The sequence below is a fragment of the Mirounga leonina genome, unplaced genomic scaffold, assembly GCF_011800145.1.
Source record: "Mirounga leonina isolate KUSES-001 unplaced genomic scaffold, KU_Mleo_1.0 Mir_170, whole genome shotgun sequence".
Lineage (NCBI taxonomy): Eukaryota > Metazoa > Chordata > Mammalia > Carnivora > Phocidae > Mirounga > Mirounga leonina.
The window spans coordinates 10,135,506-10,157,146 of NW_023270433.1; the positions used below are offsets into that span (position 1 = coordinate 10,135,506).

At 54.0% G+C, this 21,641-nt stretch overlaps 3 protein-coding genes across 3 annotated transcripts; 1 reads left to right on the plus strand and 2 right to left on the minus strand.

Annotated features, from left to right (window-relative positions):
- Window positions 1-490: 490 nt before the first annotated feature.
- ARPC5L (actin related protein 2/3 complex subunit 5 like) lies at window positions 491-7,982 on the minus strand. Its single transcript, XM_035015824.1, has 4 exons — window positions 7,689-7,982; window positions 3,558-3,630; window positions 2,050-2,226; window positions 491-1,038 (listed from the first exon to the last, which is right to left on the minus strand). Exons 1-4 carry the CDS (start codon window positions 7,835-7,837, stop codon window positions 976-978), a joined length of 462 nt encoding a protein of 153 aa, XP_034871715.1. The 5' UTR covers window positions 7,838-7,982; the 3' UTR covers window positions 491-975.
- Window positions 7,983-11,718: 3,736 nt separating this feature from the next.
- RPL35 (ribosomal protein L35) lies at window positions 11,719-16,257 on the plus strand. The gene is made up of 4 exons (XM_035015825.1): window positions 11,719-11,807; window positions 12,247-12,383; window positions 13,596-13,677; window positions 16,076-16,257. The coding sequence occupies exons 1-4, from the start codon at window positions 11,805-11,807 to the stop codon at window positions 16,223-16,225; spliced, it is 372 nt and encodes a 123-aa protein (XP_034871716.1). The 5' UTR covers window positions 11,719-11,804; the 3' UTR covers window positions 16,226-16,257.
- Window positions 16,258-16,497: 240 nt separating this feature from the next.
- WDR38 (WD repeat domain 38) lies at window positions 16,498-20,702 on the minus strand. The gene is made up of 9 exons (XM_035016586.1): window positions 20,634-20,702; window positions 19,972-20,092; window positions 18,740-18,856; window positions 18,553-18,650; window positions 18,157-18,237; window positions 17,781-17,912; window positions 17,553-17,702; window positions 16,715-16,762; window positions 16,498-16,626 (listed from the first exon to the last, which is right to left on the minus strand). The coding sequence occupies exons 1-9, from the start codon at window positions 20,700-20,702 to the stop codon at window positions 16,498-16,500; spliced, it is 945 nt and encodes a 314-aa protein (XP_034872477.1).
- Between the last annotated feature and the right edge of the window lie 939 nt (window positions 20,703-21,641).

A 21,641-nucleotide genomic window follows, 5' to 3' on the forward strand; every position in this document is an offset into this window, starting at 1 on the left:
CTGGCTGTTAGTGGTTATAGGGAACAAAATGTTCCTTTTGTATCTGTAGGCTGATAGTACCTGTTTCTGGCTTTTAATCCTTTAAAAAACCTTGTTAGCATCTCAGGGCGTTCCTGCCGCACAGCCCGAGCCAGTGTCAGGAGATGGTGACCGGGCCCTTCTGGGGTGTGTTCCCAGAAGATTCCAAGTGTAGTCACACAAACTAAAGACTTTTAAAGCCTAGATCAACTACTGAATGTTTGGCACTTTATTAAGTAAGTTCCAAAATTACAAACAAATCAAAGGAGTAAAACCAATCAACAGCTACTCAGCCAACTCCACAGCATCCAGCAGCATGGAGCCCAGGCCGGAGGTACTGCGGCGGGACGGGCCGGACACCACGCTCACTCCCTGGCCCCGGCTCCGCAGGGACACGCCCACCCCATCAGTCTCCCAGCCGTTACTGTCCCATTCCTTACTTGCTTTACATACATGAAACACACCGCAAAGCACATACTAATAAGCCAAGAGCTTTATTGATGCAGCAGGCACTTTACAATGAATCCAAGAGAGCCCATCTTCTGTCGGAAGACGGGATGTCTGTACAAACCCTCCAAGTTTTACTACTTCAAAAAAACAAGCTCTCCCTTTGACCACAGCCCTTGGATCTGCACCTGCCCAGCTCGTCCCTCCCCGACGTGGAATAGGCAGAGCACACAGCTACACCCACCAACGCTGACCAGCCACTCCGGCAGACAGTTACGAGGTCAGTTCTGTGTTACTCGTGGACAAAGGCATAGACTATCAGATCCTGCAAAGGATTTAGGAAACAGACAAGTTCTCCCTCCACCTTGAAAATAAAATACACTTCAGCGGATGCATGTCCTGAAATAGTTTAGTTGGGAGATCCCAGGAAGATGGTCCATTGTCAATCCCTTCTTCATCAGCCTGTGCATCCAAAATTCTTCTCAAGGTAACATGAGTCCTTTTATTTTTTTAAACAGTCTTTCTTGCTGTAAGAACTCTTATAATGGAGCCTAGTCCTCCTACTGCTAATGCCTGTGGGGGCAGGAAAAGGAAAGGAATCAAATGAGACCCAGCTGGCCCAGGGGGAGCCCGGCCTGCCGGGGGACATGGGACCCATCACAGCTGCCTCCCCGAGTCCTCCTTAGAAATGCCAACGGGGCTCAGCACCAAGTCGCCTTAAAGGGACCAAACGAAGGGCCTGGCCACCACACCAGGCAGAGGGCTTGCTCAGTTCCTGAGCAGCACGGCCACCCCCCTCCCCCCGCCAAGCCCCGTTCACCTTCTGGCCGAACAGGCACAGCACGGCCAGCAACAGGACCAAAGGCCGCCACAGCCCAGCACCGAGCCTGCCCAAGTGGCTGACCCCTCCCAACTCAACAGAGCCTTTTGGGGAGGACATGCTGTTGGTAGCGGCCCGGTCTCCGATAATGACGAGCAAGCTTCCCGTGACTCCACGGGGCAGGGGGACGGTGGCTAGACGAAATGCCTTGCTCTTGTAACGACCTGAGCAGGGGACAGGCACAGCTCTTTGCGCTTCAGGTGGTGCAGGCCCTCTTCAGTGAGCATCCAGGTTTCTGCCACTGCCCCCAGCCCCCACCGGCCTAGTGAGGCTGAGGCCAGAGGGCGACGCCCCGAGAGTTAGCTGGAGGGCTCAGCCTGCGTTCCTGAGACCACCCCCCTGACCCACCACCTTCACCAATGCAAAGCGGCTACCTCCACTGATGCAAACCAAGTATTATGAAGCCCCAGCCACAAGCAAGCAAGCCTGCCTCCCTCCCACCTGGGACTCCCTGTCTCTCTCACCATGCCACGTCACCTGCCCCATGACACACCGGGCATAAACCAGCCGCTAAAGCAATTGCAACTACCAGAACCAGGGAGCCCCTAGCAGGTGCTTCCCCGGGAGAAGGGACCAGATGTTCCCCTTACTCTCGAATGCCTGTCAGACCGTCCTGTTTGTCTCGGAAGCTCTGGCCCCCTGCTGTGACCCCTGGGCTGGGGGCTGGTCGGCGGGCCGCCTGCACAAGCGCTGTGTTCACGTACCTTTTCATGCCACTGGAGTAACACTGCACTGCTGTTTTCTGTGGGCTTCTCAAACCCTTTATAAATGTACTTCATTAGCAAGTCAATGCCATTTCTGTCCAGCGACTGCACGGCCTGCTCAATTTCACTGCTCTTAAAGTTTGTGAGCACTTTCAGCACCACGCCCTGGGCTCGTTCCTGTAGAGGAGAGAGAAAGGGAGTGACACCCAGAGCCGAAGCCCAGGCACATCCATGTCCTCCAAGACAGGCACAGAAATGCCAAACCGAGTGGTCAGAACTCTCAGAAACACTGCCCGGTTTCTCATTTGTCTGGGACGGTTACAAAGTAAGTGGCCAATAAGTTATTCCCTTCTGGGCGCCTGGGAGGCTCAGTCGGTTAAGCGTCTGCCTTCGAAGCTTAGGTCATGATCCTGGGGTCCTGGGATTGAGCCCCGCATCGGGCTCCCCCTGCTCTGCAGGAAGCCTACTTCTCCCTCTGCCTCTGCCTACCACTCCCCCTGCTTGTGCTCTCTATCAAATAAATAAAGTACTTAAAAAGAAAAAAAAAAGTTATTCACTTCTTTGGGGGAGAGTAAGTGGTTTCCCGGAGAGAAACATCACTGCTTTTGAGGACACCTGCAAGGCTCAGACTCCCCAAGATCACAACTATGGAGATCTATTTTCTTAACACGTTTAAGAAAAGCTGCAGCTTCCCTCTGCATTCACCCCAGTGACAGGGGGGTCATTTCCCTCCACCTGAGAGGTGCAGCCATTGCTTACATCAACATGCTGTCACAAGCCGGCAAAAACCCCAGCTTCAGAGAGACCCCTTTCCCCGGAGCAAATTTCAGACAGCTTCTAAACAGCTGTGATGCAATAAAGCACGACTGTGTCTTCTCAACTTGTTTTTACTTTTATTTTTTTTAAGATTTTATTTATTTGACACAGGGAGAGACAGCGAGAGAGGGAACACAAGCAGGGGGAGCGGGAGAGGGAGAAGCAGGCTTCCCGCTGAGCAGGGAGCCCGATGCGGGGCTCGATCCCAGGACCCTGGGATCATGACGTGAGCAGAAGGCAGACGCTTTACGACTGAGCCACCCAGGCGCCCCTCACCTTGTTTTTAAAAGACAGGAAATCTTAAAAGCACTGAAAATCCTTACGCAAATAAAGCCTATTCAATAACCTTTAAAGCAGAAACACTGCTCTAAGTCCCACTGGCAAGCTAGTTTATAGGTTCACTAAGCAGCAAGGGCTGGGCCGACTCCTCACCGCCCTCCCCCCCCCCAGGCCCTGGGGAGGCCTGCTTCTTTGGGGAGCTTTTACTATAAACACTGACAGCTCTGATGGTAGGAGTGCCCGGAGGCTGCCATGGAAGCACCGCCCCGGGGTTAACTCACTCCCTCGGCAGAGCCTCACGGAGGCTGTCTGGAGCCCCAGGGAGCGCTCGCTCGCCCTGGCTCAGCCCCGAGGCCCTGGCTCAGCCCCGAGCCCAGCACCACCCAGCAAAGCCGCAGCACCACCCTCTGTACCTTCACGGCCTGATTCTTGGTGTTGATGGGAGAGTTCCGCAAGGCTGCGTGGAATGCCCGAAGCATGTCCCCTGTGCATCCCCACCAGTTAAGGATGGTTGGGTTCAAGCATGTCCGTGCTTTTATTAATGAACGCCTTTCAAAAACAGCTCGAGAGAGAGGAGTCAAATGACATCCACATGCCCCACCCCCGCCACCGCGCCCCACTGCCGATTCCAGGTGTGACCGCGGCCCATTCAGAGAGCAGCCTGGAGCTCTCCTGAGCCATACCAAGAGTGCCCCTCCTTCTGCCACCCCCGAAACATGTCTGGACACTCCTTCCCTCCCACCCTGGAAGGCAGGAGCAAAGCAAGTGCCCTCTCGGGGTGACCTGCAATAGAAACTGACTGAGCTCACTTGCACCTGCTTGGTACTGGGCACCGCGGCTGCCCTGCTGGGTCCTCACAACAACAGTGATGCGAGGCTAGCCCTGTCACCTTCTCATTCTCAAAAGGGAAGGACGAAGGCACAAATGGAGGTCTAACTCTTAATCCAATGTTTTATCAATTCAACTGCTAAAGAAATTAAGATGTGCTTAAACTGCTATCTTGCAAGACCCACCCAGGTCTGTGACGTCCCAACTGCTACTAGAAGGGAGATTTATTAATCTAAAAGCTTTTCCCCAAAATACGAGCCGACCCTTCCCACTCCCCTCAACCTTGGTTGCAATCCTGACACATTCTTTGCTGAGGTCTGAATACACAGCACTCAAAAGAAAATGACAATCTGGGTTAGGTCCCCAAAGGTGACACCTATTTTAAACTGAATTACATCAGCCAACTTTCATTTCCTCATCTGAAACACTGGCTTCAGCCAAAAAGCTTCAAAAATAGAACAAGGAATGGCTGCTGCCCAATCAGGTCTCCACTCCTGTTTGTGCAGTGATACCTGTGTGAACAGAGGCTCCAGAGCAAAGCCCAGTCCCATCTTCCCTAGTGTGGGCTCCATCCTGACCGCGCTGGGCCTGCACCACCCAGGGGCCTGCTGAGCCCTGATCCACCTTCCACAATGGAGAGGCAGCCCACCCCCTGTATCTGCTGGCTTTGGAATTCCTCTTCCTCAGCCAGGCAAGGGCCAGTCTGATACCAGCCACTGATAACGTCTCCCTTGGAACTGTTTTCCGATCTGGCGTCCCAGATCAATACGCAGAGTCTCAGCAGCTTAGAATGAAATGCAGGCCGGCGCTCTTCACTAACCAGCACGGCTGACAAACAGAATCATTCAAGGGATGGACAGGGAAGGGCAGGGAAACTAGTCCGTGGGGGCAAGAAGAGTCACTGCTTTAGTTACCTCCGTAGTTCCAACCCACCAAGCATTGGCTATAGGTGTTGATGGATACAGGGCTTCTAGCAGCTTGGGGACATCTGGGGAGCAGGGAGTGCACAGCATTTATCAAGCTGGCCCCCGTGCTCAGCTTACAAAGGCTGTGGAGCCTGGGGGCCGCTGCCCCTCATCTCCAGATCAGGGTTTCTCAACCACAGCACTGTTAACATTTTAGACCACACGACTGACGTGAGGTCTGTCCTGTGCACCGCACAATGTTTAGCAGCATCCCTGGCCTCCACCCACTAGATCCCAGCAGTGCTCCCCAAGTTGTGACAATCAAAATGTCTCCAAACAATGCCAAATTTCTTCAGGAGGAGGAGAGAGTGCAAAATTGTTCAAAACCACTGCTTTGGACAGATCCCTGTTCCTGAGGACCAGAAGGTTCTTCAGTGACGAAGAAAAGAAACGAATATTTTAAACTCCCTACAGGGTCTCAGCTCCTGTGCCAGGTGCTTTCGTATGTCATCTCAATACTGCTAACAATGCTCTGTGACAAGAATCATTATTCTCATTTGAAAGGCAATGAATTTGAAGCTCAGAGAAGGAAAATGATCTGCCCAAGCTTAAAAAGCTAAGCTGTCCAGCTGGCCTTCAAACCCAAGTATGCCCAACTCCAAAGCCAAGCTCTTTCTACACTCCCCTACTGTCGCTCTACCCAAAGACCCACACTACATGTCCAGGACACCTGCTGGGTGCCCGGCACCATGAAACCTCACAGTGCTGTTGTGATGCTCCCACGGACCTGTAAGGCCCGCGGGGTTCCCCTCCTGTTCACAGAAGAGGATGCTGAGGTTCAGAGACGGGATGAGGTCACACAGCTATAGCATGATAGAGTTAGGTCTGCATGGATACACAGCCCATGTTCTAGTTCATCTGAGTGATTTCCTACCAAGACTCGATTCCCTATAAGGCAGTAAGACAGGCCTCCTCCTCCCTACATTCCCCCACTCCAATCAATCAATCTCTATCCCTAATCCTCTGGCCTCTGTTCTAAGACTCCCAGAAGCCTGTTCTATAGTTTAAATTCAGTGATCTAATATAAGTCCAATACCTGGCACATTATAGGGATTCAGTAAATACCAGTTCCTTCCTCCTCCCTCCCTGGGCTCCACATTAGCCAGGATTTCAGTTCTCGTTGCTAACCTCCCTTTCTCCAATCCCAAGAGGTAGACAGTCTATGGTAACAAGGTTTCTGGCACTGTCACTAGTGGAGAAATTGCCACCAACTGGATGTGCTAAACCTTGGCCTCTGAGCAGCCTCAAAGAACCTATCATTAGTCAGGGGGCGTACCAAGAGATGACCTTCAACAAGTCCCTGTAGCACCAGGACCAAGATAGCACATCACCAGCCTTTGTTCTCCCCATCTGTGGATGGTCCTGGGCCATAGGCCCGACCCCGGAGCCTTTTTGGTACTGCCTGCCCATAAGCCAGGTCCTGCACCAGACTGCAGAATCAATCTTCCCTCATGGGGGTCCTTCTCATGATCCCCCTTCATCAATGGGGTAAGCAGGGTGATCCTGATGGGGCAGGAAATACAAGTTTGAATCCCCATCTTTGAAAGCACATTCCTGTTCAAAGTCTGGTTTTTGGTTCAAAGGCACACTGGAACAGCGCAGGACTCCTCCCTAAGGTAGTCCATGGGCCTGACTTCCCAAGCTGAGTCAACTGATTAAACACCCAGAACCTGATTTATATACAGCATGAGCCTCCAACCCTGCCCTGGCAAATGCGGGGGAGGGGCAGGCACTTCCTGTAACACCATTTGAATAAAGAAAAATCCTTCCTGTGAGAATAAGTCAGTTTCCTGTGCTCAAACGGCTAAGGGACCAAGCAGGCTGTGACAACCACCTCTATTTTTAATCTTGTTTTCTAAATGCTTGCTTTATGTGGCCACAAGAATAGTCATTTCCAGTCATGAGGCTCTACTTTTACACTTCACTTGATGCTGTCTGGTTTTTCCTAGCTCTCAACTACTAGTCTTTCCCTGCTTCCTGCACAAGAAGGCTGTTTGAGGGAGGGAGCCAAAACTCGCTTGTTGAACGTGGCTGAGACCATCAAGGTCCACAGCCCAGGGTGTTCGTTCACAGGAAGCTGAGAACAGGTGAAAAAAGAGGAGCATTAAGCTGGAGGGTCAGACTGATTCTGGGGTGGGACGTGCACAATCTCTGACCTCGGGGCTGGACTAAGGCTCCAGCCTTCGCTCCCCCTTGGGTCCTTTCTATCCCTCAGCCATCCACCCACCGACCTTCGTGTGGTGCTGCAAGCCAGCCCAAGAGGGCTGTACCCGGGAGCCGTCTAGGCCGCTCAATTACTCAGCGGGGCTCACTTCGGCCCCTCCCGCCCATCTAGCTCGAGAACGGCCCCATTTCCTGCAAGGGAGGGATGGAGTGATGGGGAACCCAAGGAACGGTCAGTCTGAGGGGATGAGGAGACAGAGGGGAAGAAAAGAGGACAGGCCTCGCGGAGGAATGAGGGGCCTGCGGGGCTGCAAGCGCGTCGGGCATGCTTCTGGGGCTGCCGAGCCGGCGGGTCCACCAGGGGCTAGGGAAGATCCGAGGACCGGAGCCCAGGACAAGGGGAGCCCGGGACAAGGGGAGTGGGGAGACCGGATCAGAGGGAAGGGGGGATACCCGCAGTAAGGGAACCCGGCCCGAGGGGGACCGGATTGGAAGGGACTTGGGAGACGGACCTCAGGGGCCCGGGGGTGAGAGGAGTAGGGAGGCCGGCCTGAGGGGCGCCCGGGCCGCCGCGCTGGGTAAGGATATTGCCGCAGAAGGCCATCCACCTCGCTAGGGTCCGGGCCTGGCTCGCCCGCCGCCGCCGCCGCCTCCTCCTGCTCGTCCACGAATTTGTTCTCGTCAAACTCATCGATGTCCACCCGCCGGAAGCGCGAGGACAGCGTGTTCCGAGCCATGGCGGGGACTCGGCGCCCGCTCAGCCGGCTCCGCTCCGGGTCCGACCTCCGCTCTAGCCCGCTGGGCACCGGCTCAGGCTCGGGGGCGGGAAGCGGCCGCCCGGCGCCTCCTCCACCTCCTCCGCGCGCAGACGCCGCCGCCCGCCCACTTCCGGGCCACGCCGGAACCGGAAGTGCCGGTGGGCGGGCGGGGCGGGGCCTGGTGGGGGAGTGGCTGGAAGCGCTGGAGAATCCGCCCGGTAGTCACCCCGACAGCCCCCAGCCGGACTCCCATCTTCGGGGAACCTCACTCTTGCCGTCTGAGGAGCGGGCACTCCGTCCCCGCTCAGGCCCAGCATCGTGGACATCATAACTGCGCTCAGCTTCCCTCCTGAATCCGAGGAGCCCCTGGCCCTGGAAGGGGCCTGCGCGGACACAGCCGCGGACGCGGGGGGTTATCACTGCCCAGACTGAGGGTGCCCGGGCCCCCAGGAGAAGGCTCCCGGCTCTGCCTGTCGAGTGCTGGGCAGACTTCTTTGAGAAAAAGACCTTCGAGCTGAGGCCTGAGTAGTTCTTATACCTCCAGGAGTGACGGGGGGCGGGGTGGAGACCCTAATTCTCGTATCTTAGGAACCTTGAACGCCACCACAGAGCTCGGAGGAAGGTGCCCTGCCTTGTGCACAGTGACTCTATCGTTAACGGACTGGGAGACTTTAAAGACGTTTAAAGTGTATCCAAAGTGCTGACAAGACAAAACATTTGGACTTTGCCCCGCGAGTGTAGTGGTCACCTGGGCCTGGCGGGTAGGGGACGCGGGGAGAGGAAGATGTGGTCACCATCCTGACGGGAAGGGCGAGGTCCTAGGGGCTGAGAAGTCAGTTCTGGCTGGAGAGGCATATCCTGGTGGGAAGCCGAATCCCCAGAGTATGAGATGGGGAAAGATGAGAGTGAGGGGACTAAGGGCAGAGTCAAGGACGACTCTGGTGCCAAAATTGAGTGCCTGGGCAGTTGCTTGAGGGATTCTGTTAACAGGCCTTAACCTTAGATTAAATTGGGCCTTTGTTTTCATATAATTGTACTTTTTGTTTAAATATTTTTTGTTTTTAAGTAATCTACCCCCAACCTGGGGCTGGAACTTACAACCCCAAGATCAAGAGTCACATGGTCTACTGACAGAGCCAGCCAGGTGCCCCCAGTTGTACTTTGGCCTTTAATAAAGGCCAATAGTTAATGAAATATGACTCTTTTTTATTGTCTCAAATACTTCTCATTGAATTGTGTCTACAGATAAAAAAATTATTGCCAGATTATGATGCTATCTAATCTTGGGTGCTAAAGATACTCTTATGCTGGGAAATAGGTGCCGAATAAAAGTCTCAGGGGTCCTGGAAACAGGCAAAGCCCACCTGCCTTTCAGCTCCATTTCTTGAAAGAAATCTCTGTGATCCAGGCAGGCCACAAGACAGCAGAAATTCATATCCCCAGAACTTCCTGGTCAGAAGGAACTTTAAACCAGAAATGCCCATTTTACAAGTAAAGAAATGGCCTGTTTGGGTGAATGAAATAATGGCCCTGCTTATGACTGTGGATCTCCCAGTCATGGAGGCAGAATTTTAAAAGTCTATGTCTATGTCAGGGATGACTGCATGCTGAGGGTATAAAACCACACAGTGCCTGGCAGTACCTTAAATAAAGTGGTCAAGAGAGATGTCCCTGAGGAGGTGACACTGATCAGGGGCCTGAAAGAAGTGAAGGAGGGAGCCAAGCAAAGGCCCAGAGACAGGGCTGACTTGGTATATTCCAGAAACAGAAAGGTCATGCTGGACTGCAAGGGTGGGAAGAGGTGAGATGGAAGTGGGGGGGTAGAGGGGCTGCTGTAAAGTTTTGTAGGCTGAGGAAAGGATGTGGTCTACCTCATGGGACAACACTGGAAATTCTGGGCAGTGACATGAGCTAACTTAAGTTTGAAAAGGGTCCCTTTAACAGCTGTCTTGAAAATACATGGGAATAAGAGCCAGTAGTAGAGAGGTGATTTAAAAGGGGACACCTGGGTGGCTCAGTCAGTTAAGCAGCTGGGTGGCTCAGTCAGTTAAGCAGCTGCCTTCGGCTTGGGTCATGATCCCAGGGTCCTGGGATCGAGTCCCACATCGGGCTCCTTGCTCAGCGGGGAGCCTGCTTCTCCCTCTGCCTGCCTCTCCCCCTGCTTGTGCTCTCTCTGAAAAATAAATAAATAAAATCTTTAAAAAAATAAAAGGTGACACCAACAGTTTAGGTGACAGTGGTAGCTTAGGCCAGGAAGTTGCCATTAAGAGTGGTGGGAAGATGTTGGGTTATTTTGAAAGTAGAGGCTGCAGAATTTACTGGTGTGTTGGAAGTGGCGTTGTAAGAGAAACGGGAGCAACAGATAACTTCCAAGGTCAGAAAGATGTGCACAATCATTAGCTTTAAAAGAACTATAAGCATTTGGAAAATATGACAGCAAAGTCCCTGTGCACCATTCAACTTCCTTTTAGGACTAATCCATGCCAAGATTGCCCTCTGTCTGCTCTCTTCCCCATACCCATCCACTTCTTGGAAGCCTGCCTCACCGTGGTCTGTGGCAAGGCCCATTAATTCATTCATCCAACAAGCATCCATGTGTTGGGCCTGGAGGCTAGGTAAACCAAATCAGGTGTCAGCCATGGTTGACTTCCAGGCTGGCTGTAGAGACAGACACTTTAACATTTAACATTTAACTCAGTATATTTGGGGCTAAAGAGAGGATTGCACTTGGGACATGGGGCACTTGGCTGGCTCAGTCAGAAGAGCACTACTCTTGATCTCAGGGTTGTGAGTTCACATCCTATGATGGATGTAGAGATTACTAAAAATAGATAAATGACAACAAAACAAAAACAGAAAGCTTGGGACAAAAGGGAGGTAGTATCCCAATTTAGTCCAAAGCTAAAGCCCTTTCATAGAACCCCATAAAGGAATGGAAGAAGGCTTCCTCGAGCCTGACAGCAACAACGGGGCAACCTGGCTTTAACTAGTGCTCTAAGAGGTGTTGGAGCATCTTTGTTAACGGCAATGGAGAGACACTAGAGTGATTCGTGCTTGCTGGCTGAGGCAACAATGAAACTGTCCAGTCAGAAAGCCTGAGCACCTTCCCTGCTTTGTGAATTCTTTAACTTTCAGGACCCAACTCAAGGGTTCATTTCACTGGTACATTAATACCAATGATATTTTGAGGGACTGTTACACATTAGATCTTGTGCTAAGAGTTTTCCATGGTCCTAATCCTCAAAAATACCTATTTCACAGGTGAGAAAACTGAGACTCAGAGAGGGGAGGGGATCTGCCAAGAGTCTCAGCGAGCTCGAGGCAACGGAGCAGGAATTTGAAATCGGAAGGGATTCACTAAAAAAAGGCCCTGAATGCTCTTTCCCCTGTCCCATGCTGCCTCCTCCACTAGAACGGTTTATGGAGTAGGGAGTATAGCTGTCGGATCCTGCCTCTCCCCGCCAGTTCGGATTTTAAAGTCTTCCAAGGTAGAAGCCGTGTTAATTCATCTCTGAAAACCCTCAGCCCTTCCACCCCCAGGACACTGGCGCGCAGCTCAGAGCAGCGGACTGGGCATCCTGCAAGGTCTACCGAATGAATGAATGAACGAGTAAATGACAGGATGGACGAATTCGAGTCCTCACTGTGCCATCTCCGGTAAGCTGCCGGTCACCCCGGGCCTCGGTTTCCCCAAATGCTCTGCTCAGGAGACGAGGCCGACCAGAGCAATCGCAGGTGCGCAGCTCCTCCGGGCGGGGCTAGACGGGCCGAACCACGGCGCTCCCCAGGCGAGGGGGTGGGGTGTCAGGGGCGGAGCTAGGGCTCCCTCGCCGCGGGGCCATTGGCCGCGCCCGCCGCCACCCGGCAGTAGTTGCGGAGGTCAGCCCCGCCCCCTTTCTCTTTCCTTGGCCTCTTTCCGGCGGCGGCAGCGGCGGATTGTGCAGACATGGTGAGGGCGCTGGAATCGGGGGCCATCCGCGCGCTGTGGGGCTCGGGGCCAGGGGTGGGGAGCTCGAGGTGAGCGCTGGGGTCCCATCTGCCAGTCGGGCCTGTAAGGCGCCGTGCGGAGTGGCCTCGCGCCGCCACCGCAGGTCTCCCGCCCTCTCCCCTGCTGGTTTGGGCCCGGAGAGCTGAGCCCGCGCTGCCGGCGCCTCCGTCTTCCCGTCTGCGGAATGGGGGTAGCGGCTCAGCCTCGTGGCGGACCTGGAAGAAGGCGGGCCCGCCGGGGCCTCGGTTACCCTGCCCCGGGCACGGCCTAGGCGAGGAAAGCTGGGCCCCCAGCGCGCCCTCCTGGGGCTGGCCACGCCGCGGGTGGAGGGGAGGATGGCCGCTGGGCGCGGGGAGGCAGCCCTGCCGGCCGTTTGACCCCGACCTGTGCTTGCGCTCAGGCCAAGATTAAGGCTCGAGACCTTCGCGGCAAGAAGAAAGAGGAGCTGCTTAAACAGCTGGAAGACCTGAAGGTGGAGCTGTCCCAGCTGCGCGTCGCCAAAGTGACAGGCGGCGCGGCTTCCAAGCTCTCCAAGATGTGAGTGAGGGGCGGCCGAAGCCCGGTTCTCTGGTGTGGGGGCACCTGAGCTTCGGAAGCATTTGTGGGTTTTCGAAGTTGGCTGAAGGAAGCGTTGGGTTAAGTGATCGTGTAACGGACCCGTGGGTTGGAGTGTCACGCGCGTCCTGACCCAGCTTCTCTGGGCTCCCCGTACTTGCACCCAGCCGCATGGGACACCCCCTGTGTGATTTTCCTCTTGTCCGCCTTGGACCATTTTGTCCTTTTGCCTCGAGTGCCCTTGCTCAGCTTCTCTCTGACCAGAGAAAGAACGGGTTGTCCCTCAAGACCCTTTTTCACACTGCCTTGAAAAGTCTAACTGGACCCTTTTTTACTACCTCCCACCAGCACTTGATTTTTTCCCCCTCACTTGGTGGGTGGGTGCCTTTCGCCCCCCCCTCACTTGAGTTGTACTTAACTTACTGATTTACATGCATCGAGCGTCAGGACTTGTGCAGGGGACGTGGGTTTGGAGTCCATTGAACTGGGCACACGTTCCTCTTTTGCCACATCCTACCTAATGGGTGTGCTCACTCACCACCCAGAAGTTTTGTTTTGTTTTGCTCTTCTCTAAAATGGGCCCCCAACAACCGACCTCTGGTGCGGGGTGGGGGTTGGATGAGTTGGGGAACACACAAGCTGCATGCCGAATCCTCAAGACCGTGTTTACCAGCTCTTTCCCCCACCACGCCTGCTATTCAACATGACTCAGATCACTTATTCCCAGCCTGTTCCTAGGTTTATCCTTTACCCCCATCGCCTTTCTACTTCTCAAACGTCTTGTTTCTCCCTCCCAAGTGGCCCCTCCTGTGACTCCTTAATTTGGTCGCCCAGCTTGAGGCATGATTTCCCACAGTCCGCTCAGTCAGGTTGGCATTGGTTAGGTCTTCCACAGCTCTGAGGCTATGGGATGGAAGATCTTTCCTAATCCACCCTCCACTTCTGCTCAGCTTCTCAGGAGCCCTTCCCTGTCCCTACTTGTGAGATGCCCACCTCCTAGAGTCTTTGGGCCTTACCCCCAAAACACTTGCCTCCTCGACTGGGTTAGGTACCCCCCTTGGGTGAATATGGATGAGCTGGTGGGGAATACCCCTGCCTTATGACATCTGGGTCAGGTCCTGAGTAAGATGCCTTTGAGGGGGTGGCAGCATTGTAGGGCTCCACCACCTTCACTGATGGCTCTCTGTTTTGCAGCCGAGTTGTTCGCAAATCCATCGCCCGTGTTCTCACAGTCATCAACCAGACGCAGAAAGAGAACCTCAGGAAATTCTACAAGGTGAGCCTGGGCTGGGGGAGTTAGGATGCTTGGCTACAGGGAGCAAAGTTCCAGCCCTCCCTTGGCCAGAAGGATAGTATGAAGAGCTGCTGGGCTGCATGGGACTGGGCTTTACAGAGCCTTCCCAACTGGTAGGTGGGTTTGCTTCTAAACCAGCATCTTACCACTAGCATGGCACGCAGACTGCATTTCCTCAGGGCTGCAGTTGTCTTTAAGAATGAAAGCAAAGATGATGTGGTATGTAGAAAGCTTATTGCAAGGTTCCTTTAATAAATACTTAATTTCTTAATCATAACTGATACCTTAATAGTTGAAAATATTAATCACTGAGGTTTTATTGTAGGAATCAATATAAACTTTTTTTTATGAAAACAAAGAATGATTTTAAGTGTAATTTTAAATGCTGTACAGCTTTCACATTTTAAACTCTTCAGAGGTTTTGCATATTTAATAGCCTTATATGAAACATGTGTTTGGAGTCATCTTTCCTAAATTCTTCATTTCCATTAAAAACATGTATTATGGGGGCGCCTGGGTGGCTCAGATGGTTAAGCGTCTGCCTTCGGCTCAGGTCATGATCTCAGGGTCCTGGGATCGAGTCCCGCATCGGGCTCCCTGCTCCTTGGGAGCCTGCTTCTCCCTCTGCCTCTCTCTCTCTCTCTCTGTCTCTCATGAATAAATAAATAAAATCTTAAAAAAAAAAAAAAAAAAGTAAATTTATAAAAAAAACCCCATGTATTATGGCTAGCTTTTTAGCTTACAGATAAAACCATTCAGATTGATAAATTTTGGAAATCAACAGTGTGGTGAGAGTCTGGCTGGAGACCTCACCACATGGTGAGGTCCATGAATGAGGAATTCATCCTCACCAGCTGAGTGAACTTGGGCCGTCTGTGAGGATTAACTTTAAGTGTTTTAGTTGTCTTACCAGCACTATGTCAGTCACTTTCAAGCACCTGATACTCTCATTTTGCAGATGGGAACCTCAGGGTGTAGAGAGGTTAAACTGTCCAGAGTCACCAGTAAATGGAGTGACTGGGTCTACGTTCCAAACCATGCCTTGGGGAGGGGTGGATTGAGTGCTCCTGGGAGATTTCCACAGGTGTCTGGCCCCTTGGCCTAGGATTTTTGCGACAATTTTTGTTCTTATCCTTAATACTGGTGTTATCAGGGCTTAAGTAGTGAAGCAGAACCAGTAAGAGATAATCTCTTAAAGTCAATTGATGAGGGGCTTTGAGTATATCGCAAAACGGCTTCACATCAACATCCCAGTTAGTATTTGAATAGCTGGAGGCTTTGACTTGTCAAAAAAGCCATCATGGTGGGCCTGGGCTGGCTGCCCCAGGGGACACTAGCATGTACTGTTGGGTGGGGGGTGCCGCCATCCCTGGATGTGTGTACATTTGTGTGTGGGAGCGTCTTTCTGAGAATTGGGCTTGAAACTCTTTGATCAGGCTCTGGGGGGACTATAGAGGTGGTCGTCAGGAAGAATTGTCTTCCAGTGAGTACAGCCCCTGCCAGGCACCAGTAAGTCAGGGCGGCAAAGGTGAGGCCTCTGCCCTGTGGTGGTTCTGTCCGATAGACTTTCTCTAGTGCTGGAAGTGCTCTGCCTGCACCATCCAGTACAGTGACTTCGGGCCACATGTGGCTATGGTGGCTGAAGGCCTGGGTTTTTAGTGGCGACCGCGTGTGTGGCTAGTGCCTCATCTGGCCGACAGCCGAGCTCTGAGCGCTTAGTTGGCCTGAAACGGACGAGGCCCTGGCTGGCCAGTGCGCTGTGGGTAACCGGGATGTGGGTGGGCGAAGACTCGTGCTTCCGAGCCCCCACCTTAGCGCTTACTCCCATCTGCACGGCTGGTTTCGGCAGCTCTCTGCCCTGATGCTGTTACCCCACTTAGCTCACCCCAGTCCTGTGCCTCCCTCTCTGAGCTGTTGGCAGTTTCCAGAAAGCACCTGAGCTGCCATCCTTCGGGGCTTTTTTGTACACTGTGTTCTCCCCCTTGGAAGTGGTGTTCACCAAGTTGCTTGCTTTCCAGGCTATTGCCAGTCATTAGGTGAAGCCTTCTTAATCTCTTTCCTCCCACCAGCGATGGGCCACTTGTTAGCTTGTTCAGTCTTTCGCACTGGGCTGGGGGCTCCTTGAGCAGGGACCAGGCCTGATTCATCACTAGTACAGCTCCCCCGACAGGGCCTCAGTCCCCTGCTGGGCTGGGTGTACTACGTCTCCTCGCACTCAGGTCTACAGAGTAACCTGCGCACCCCCATGGCCTCCTTCAGTCGCTTCCGGCATCCTCCCCATGCCCCCCAGCAGCTCGGTTCCAGCCTCTGGGGCTTCCTTTGCTGCCACAGTCGCTCCTAAACCCTGCTGCTCAGACTCGCCTGCTCTCCCATCACCCAGGGTAAGAAGTACAAGCCCCTGGATCTGCGGCCCAAGAAGACCCGTGCCATGCGCCGCCGGCTGAACAAGCACGAGGAGAACCTGAAGACCAAGAAGCAGCAGCGGAAGGAGCGGCTGTACCCGCTGCGGAAGTATGCGGTCAAAGCCTGAGCACTGGCGTCAATAAAACACAGACCAACTGGCTGGTGTTGCTTTGTGTTTGCGGGCGTTTTGACTGGCCCAGCTGGAGAGGTGGGCTGCTGTGCCCTGGTGGGGGGCCGTGACAGTCCTGGCCACGGGGATCTGGTGGGTGCTCTGTTGTGGTTGGTTTGGGGGCTGTGATGTGGAAGTGCCCTCACTGTCCTTTCATGAGTTCATTCTGCCAGGTTGCATGGGCCCTGGGCAGGGAGAGACGGGCTTGAGATCTGAGAACCATTGTGATGTTATATCCGAGAGGCTCTGGGTGATTTGATCGAGCAGTGGACTTGGCGTCTTGCCTGGTCAGCAGCTCCAGACACTAAGAGTTTCCCATCTGGGGTGAAGGCACAGGCATGGGCCACATCCAGGACTCCCTGCCAAAAGCATTTCACTTTCGGGGTGCATGTCCTGCCTGCCCCCAGCCTCCCCTGGCAGGCCTTTTACTACGCCCACAGGCCTTACCTTCAGGGTCTGAATGCATTTTCCTGTGTTGCAGTCCCAGACTTTGACCTGGAAATAAAACAAGCAGACGGGTGGGGAGACCTCACCCCACAAGTCTGGCATCCTTAAAATCACTTTGGGGTGAGTCCTAGCCAACCTCTTAACCCTTTGGCCTGGGTTTTGTTGTCCGTGAGGTATATTTAACATGCTCAGCAGAATATCTGATGCAAAAACTCAGTGTAGTGCAATTGCCTTTTCCCTGAAGCTATGGTGAGTCTTAAAAATGTCAATGCCAGGGGCACCTGGGTGGTGCAGTCGGTTAAGCCTCTGATTCTTGGTTTGGGCTCAGGGTCATGAGTTCGAGCCCTGCATTGAACTGAGCTGGGAGTCTGCTTGAGATTTTCTCTCTCTGCCTTTCTCCCCTCCCTGCTCCCACGCACACACTCGAAAAAAAGGAGGCACCTGGGTGGCTCGTTGTGTTAAAACGTCAGCCCTTGGCTTAGGTCATGGTCCCGGGATCCTGGGATTGAGCCCCACATTGGGCTTCCTGCTCAGTGGGGAGTCTGCTTCTCCCTCTGCCCTTTCCCATTAGCTCCTGTTCTCTCGTGTGCATGCTCTCAAAATCTTTACAAAATAAAAATTAAAAAAAAAAAAGTCAGTGCCACAAGCACTTGGGCCAGCACAGAGCTTAGTGCCAGGCACTAGTTACAGAAGTGGTCGGCACCTGGGTTCTGCCCGTGACACCGTCCTATTTAGGGCAAATAGGGTGTGGACATTTCTAGACTGCGGAGGGCTCTGCTAAAGGAAGATGTGGGGATAGGAGTTTGCCAGGAGGATGGGCCTGGTGGGGTGGGCTTACCATGTGGGAGTAGCCAGCGCTGGCCAGCTGTGACCCATCAGGGGAGAAAGCGATGCTCTTCACCCAGGTAACATGGCCCTTGAGCTGAACAAGCAGGCTTCTGGTAGAGGGCTTCCAGATGTGGATAGTCTTATCCCAGGAGCCAGAAGCCTGGACAGCAGACAGCTGTAAGCCCATGGGTCTGGAGCCACAGGGGGCCAGCCTTGAACCCAGGGCAACCCAGCTCACCAGGAGGCCAGATGCCGAGTAGCACAGGCAGCTGATGTTGCCACTGTGGCCCTCCAGCTCTTGGTGGAAGGTCACTGGGGTCCCCATCCGGAGGTCCCAGATGCAGATAGTGGAGTCCCAGGAGCCAGTGGCCTGCAGACGTCTGCCGTGAGCACAAACCAGCCAGCCCACGCCCACCATTGTGGTTCCAGACTCCGAGAAAGCAGGCATTCTGAACCCTGCTGAATTTCCCAGCTTACAGATGAGGGGACAGGCTCAGAAGAGCAGTCACCCAGTCAAGGTCTGGAACCCTAACCACGGCTCAGCCCCAAGCGGGAAAGTGGGTGTGGCCTCCGGGTTCCTTGAGGTAGGGCCGGGCAGAGGTGGTGTGGCTCACCAGGGAGTCTGAGCTGGGTGCGAAGTCACTGCTCTGGATGGAGTCTCGGTGCCCTCCCAAGTGGCGCAGCATCTGCCCAGACTGCAGGAGAGAGTCCTGAGCTTTGGATTTGGAGGGCAGCCCAGAAGTCTTGCGGCGCCAGATTCTAGGCCTCAGATGGGTCACATAAGGCCCTCCTTGCGGGCTGCCTGGGTAATGTGGTGACACGGTCTGGGGAGATGCCAGGGGCCTTGATGGGAGGGGACAGTCCAGGCCGGGGGGACCTCATGGACAGATGGATTGCCAGATGTGGGCGTGGGCCATGGGGAAGATGGAACGACCTTTCTGGGCCACTGTCTGGGGTGGGGTGTGTCTCCTCTGGGTCCCAGGTCCCGCTCTAGCCACCCTTCCACACACCTGCACCTCCCAGAGCATCACCCGCCTGTCCCAGCCACCCGATGCCAGCTGCTTTCCGTCAGGGCTGAAGCTGACCGTCTCCACACTCCGCTGGTGACCTGCAGAGACCGGGTTGGAGGCGGGGCAAGGTGGAAGGGGACACAGCGCGGTCTGGCTGCTTGGCTCCCGTCCCATCCTGCTTACTCACCCTTGAGGACACTCAGACACTTAGCTTCTGCTACATCCCACAGCCGGATGGTACAGTCATGGGAGGTGGTGGCAAAAAGGCGGCCATCAGGGGAGAAGCGGCAGAACTTCACGGGGCCTGGAGAAGCAGCCGTGGTCAGGGAACAGGGTGCTGCCCTCCCCTTCTGGCCGTTGCTGACCGGCCCCTGCTAATTTCTCCAGCCTTAGCACCTCCCTTCCCTCTCCTCACTCACTCCCAACCCTCCAGCCACCTGACAAGCCGAGCTTCCATGGCTTGGCCTAGAACACCCAACCCTGATTTGCCCATTTGTAAAATCAGTACCAAAAGTGAACGCAGGCGCCTCCCAGAAACTTGTTGAGAGCCCACCCTGGGTTCAGAGTCCCAGCGCTGGACTTCCTGTATTAATAGCATTAGTCAATCTGCCCTGTGATTACCAGAATTTTGTCTCAATTATAGTAGTTACATCTACTGAGTCCTTACTGGGTGCTAGGCCCTTGGCTTGCCTTATCTCATCCCATAGGGTAGCAACTATCCCTAACTACCCCTATTCTAAAGAGAAGGGAAATAGAGGCTCAGGTGACATGACTTATGATCACAGTCAAAAAAGTGGTTAAACATAGATGAACCTTAAGGGACACTATGCTAAGTGAAATAAGCAAATCACAAAAAGGAATACTGTATTATTCTACTTAGACAAGGTACTTAAATTCATTGAGACAGAAAGAATGGTGGTTGCCAGGGGCTGGGGCAAGGGAGGAATGGGGAGTTTAATGGGTATAGAGTTTACGTTTTGCAAGATGAAGAGTTCTGGAGACAAGTTGCATAATGAACATACTTAACACTGCTGAACTGTGCATTTAAAATGGTAATATGTATATTTTTAAACAATTTTTAAAACAGTAGTAGGATTGGGGCACCCGGATGGCTCAATCAGTAGAGCATGCTACTCTTGATCTCAGGGTCATGAGCTCGAGCCTCGTGTTGGGTATAGAGATTATTTAAAAAATTAAAAACAACAACAAAAAACAAAGTAGTAGGATCTGAGTCCAGGTCTGTCGGAGTCAAAGGCCCCAGGGACCAAGTCCTGTGTCCTTGCCCTCCTGCTCCAGCCCTGCCCAGGCTGTCTTGTCCGGATGCCCAGCTCAGATGTCAGAGGTCACTGTGATAGGCTCTGCAGAATGCCAGACAGAACCACAGGCCTCTGTGTCCACATCCAGCCTGAGGAGCCCCACCTGCATGGCCAGTCAGCCTCCACAGCAGCCGCCCGCTCTGGGTCTCCCAGCCATAAACACAGCCATCCTCAGAGGCTGTCAGCAGCCTCTGGCCATCCGGAGAGAAGGCGGAGGAGTTGACCTGGGAGGAGAGCACAAAAGTAGTTCCATCCTGGGGCAAGAAACACCTGTCTGCTCATCCCTGACCCCAGACTCCAGGACTAGCCCTAAACACTGCCCCAGGAACCCTGGGAGGGAGCTTGGACTTCAAGCCTCTCTCTACAACCAGAGCCCAGAATGCAGGAACCACTCTTGTAGTCCGAGGCAAGAACTTAGAGCCCTCTCTGGAATCCTGTAAAACCTGAGCCTGAAGCTCAGGGCCCTCACTGAAGGTAGAGCCTGGAGCCTTCTCTAGAAGAGCCTGGCACCCCAGAGCCAAGAGCCCATTCTAGAGCTGAAGCCTAGAACTAGGAGTTCAAGATCTACTCTAAGCCCTGAGTTCACTTTAAAGCCAAGGTCAAAAGAACACTGGAGTCAACCAGGAGTTTGAGCCCTCTAGAACCGGAGCTTAGAATCTGTAGCCCATTCTGGAGCTGGGGGCCAGAGAATACCAGGCAGAATCAGGAACCACTCTAGACCCAAAGCCAGGAGACTAGAGTCGGCAGAGCCCTACTGGACCTCACCTCCCCGCGGTGCCGGCCGAAGATTTTCACTCTCCCCACGGCCAGCGGCCCTGGGGCCCTGCTATTCATGGGCCCCAGGCCGCCCGGCCCCGTGGGCCGTCTCCTAGGCGGGCGCTGGTTCGGCCCGAGGGCCTTCACTTGGGACAGGGTAGAGGGGATGGAGGAAGTTGTGTACAAGCGGTCTCCATGGCAATCGGGGCGGGGCGCGCAGCCGCGTAGGGTCTCTGGGAAGCCAAGAGGACAGGTTGGGAGAGATGGTTCTCAGCTCCTGGGAGGTGGGGCCGCGGCGGGCAGAACCACGCGCGGCCCGAATTAGGGACTTCCTCGCCCAGCAGCCGCGAGCCGGACCACGGCGGCCGCTAGAGGGCACCCCAGCCCCACACACCGCGCCTGCCCCAGCCCGCGCACGGAGGCGAGCGGTTTGCGGAGCTCCCAGACCCCTTTGAGAGGAGCCAGTTTCCCCATGTGCGCAATGGGGTGGTTCATCGCTGCCCCCCCGGGACTTCAGGCTTGAGCCAAGAGCAAGGCCTGGCACATGGTAGGTGCCCCAGGAGAGCCCACCCTGGTGCCAAGACCTCTTTCCTCCTGGAATGCCCAGTCCTGAGGCTGAACAGCTCCCATGGAGGGGGCTGGAACTGATACCCAGCTCTGCCCTGCACAATGTGGGGGAACCAGAGGTAGTGTGTGTAAAGCACAGGGCATTAGAAAGTGGGGTCACTTGTTAACATCTTGGCAGCACAAAATGTGGCATCTGAGAATGTGGAGGATGTGGAGGTGGTGGGAGGAGGCCCCAGGAGCTGTCAGGTTCCTTGTTGGATAGTTGAAGCTGAAACCAGGCAAGAATAGGACTTGGTTTCAATGTTCATTTTACAGATGAGGGAACGGAAGCCCTACAAGGTGGGGGGACTTGCCCAAGGTCACTCAGGCAATAGGAAAGGAGCTGGGACTTAGCCCATGTCTGTCTGACTTTGTGGGCCTGTATTAGGGCCATCTGCCATGAATTCCAGG

What these genes read in the sequence shown, in the direction of transcription:
- ARPC5L (XM_035015824.1), bottom strand. Translation starts at nt 7,837, where the DNA reads ATGGCTCGGAACACGCTGTCCTCGCGCTTCCGGCGGGTGGACATCGAT. An exon ending in GTGGATGGCCTTCTGCGGCA is followed by an intron (nt 3,631 to 7,688) that starts ATATCCTTACCC and finishes GTGGGGATGCAC; the next exon opens with AGGGGACATGCTTCGGGCAT. An exon ending in TACTCCAGTGGCATGAAAAG is followed by an intron (nt 1,039 to 2,049) that starts GTACGTGAACAC and finishes CTGCCCCCACAG; the next exon opens with GCATTAGCAGTAGGAGGACT.
- RPL35 (XM_035015825.1), top strand. An exon ending in GCTTCCAAGCTCTCCAAGAT is followed by an intron (nt 12,384 to 13,595) that starts GTGAGTGAGGGG and finishes TCTGTTTTGCAG; the next exon opens with CCGAGTTGTTCGCAAATCCA. An exon ending in ACCTCAGGAAATTCTACAAG is followed by an intron (nt 13,678 to 16,075) that starts GTGAGCCTGGGC and finishes CCCATCACCCAG; the next exon opens with GGTAAGAAGTACAAGCCCCT.
- WDR38 (XM_035016586.1), bottom strand. Translation starts at nt 20,702, where the DNA reads ATGAATAGCAGGGCCCCAGGGCCGCTGGCCGTGGGGAGAGTGAAAATC. An exon ending in GCGCTGGCTACTCCCACATG is followed by an intron (nt 16,763 to 17,552) that starts GTAAGCCCACCC and finishes TTTTATTTCCAG; the next exon opens with GTCAAAGTCTGGGACTGCAA. An exon ending in AATGCATTCAGACCCTGAAG is followed by an intron (nt 16,627 to 16,714) that starts GTAAGGCCTGTG and finishes TGCTTTTGGCAG; the next exon opens with GGAGTCCTGGATGTGGCCCA.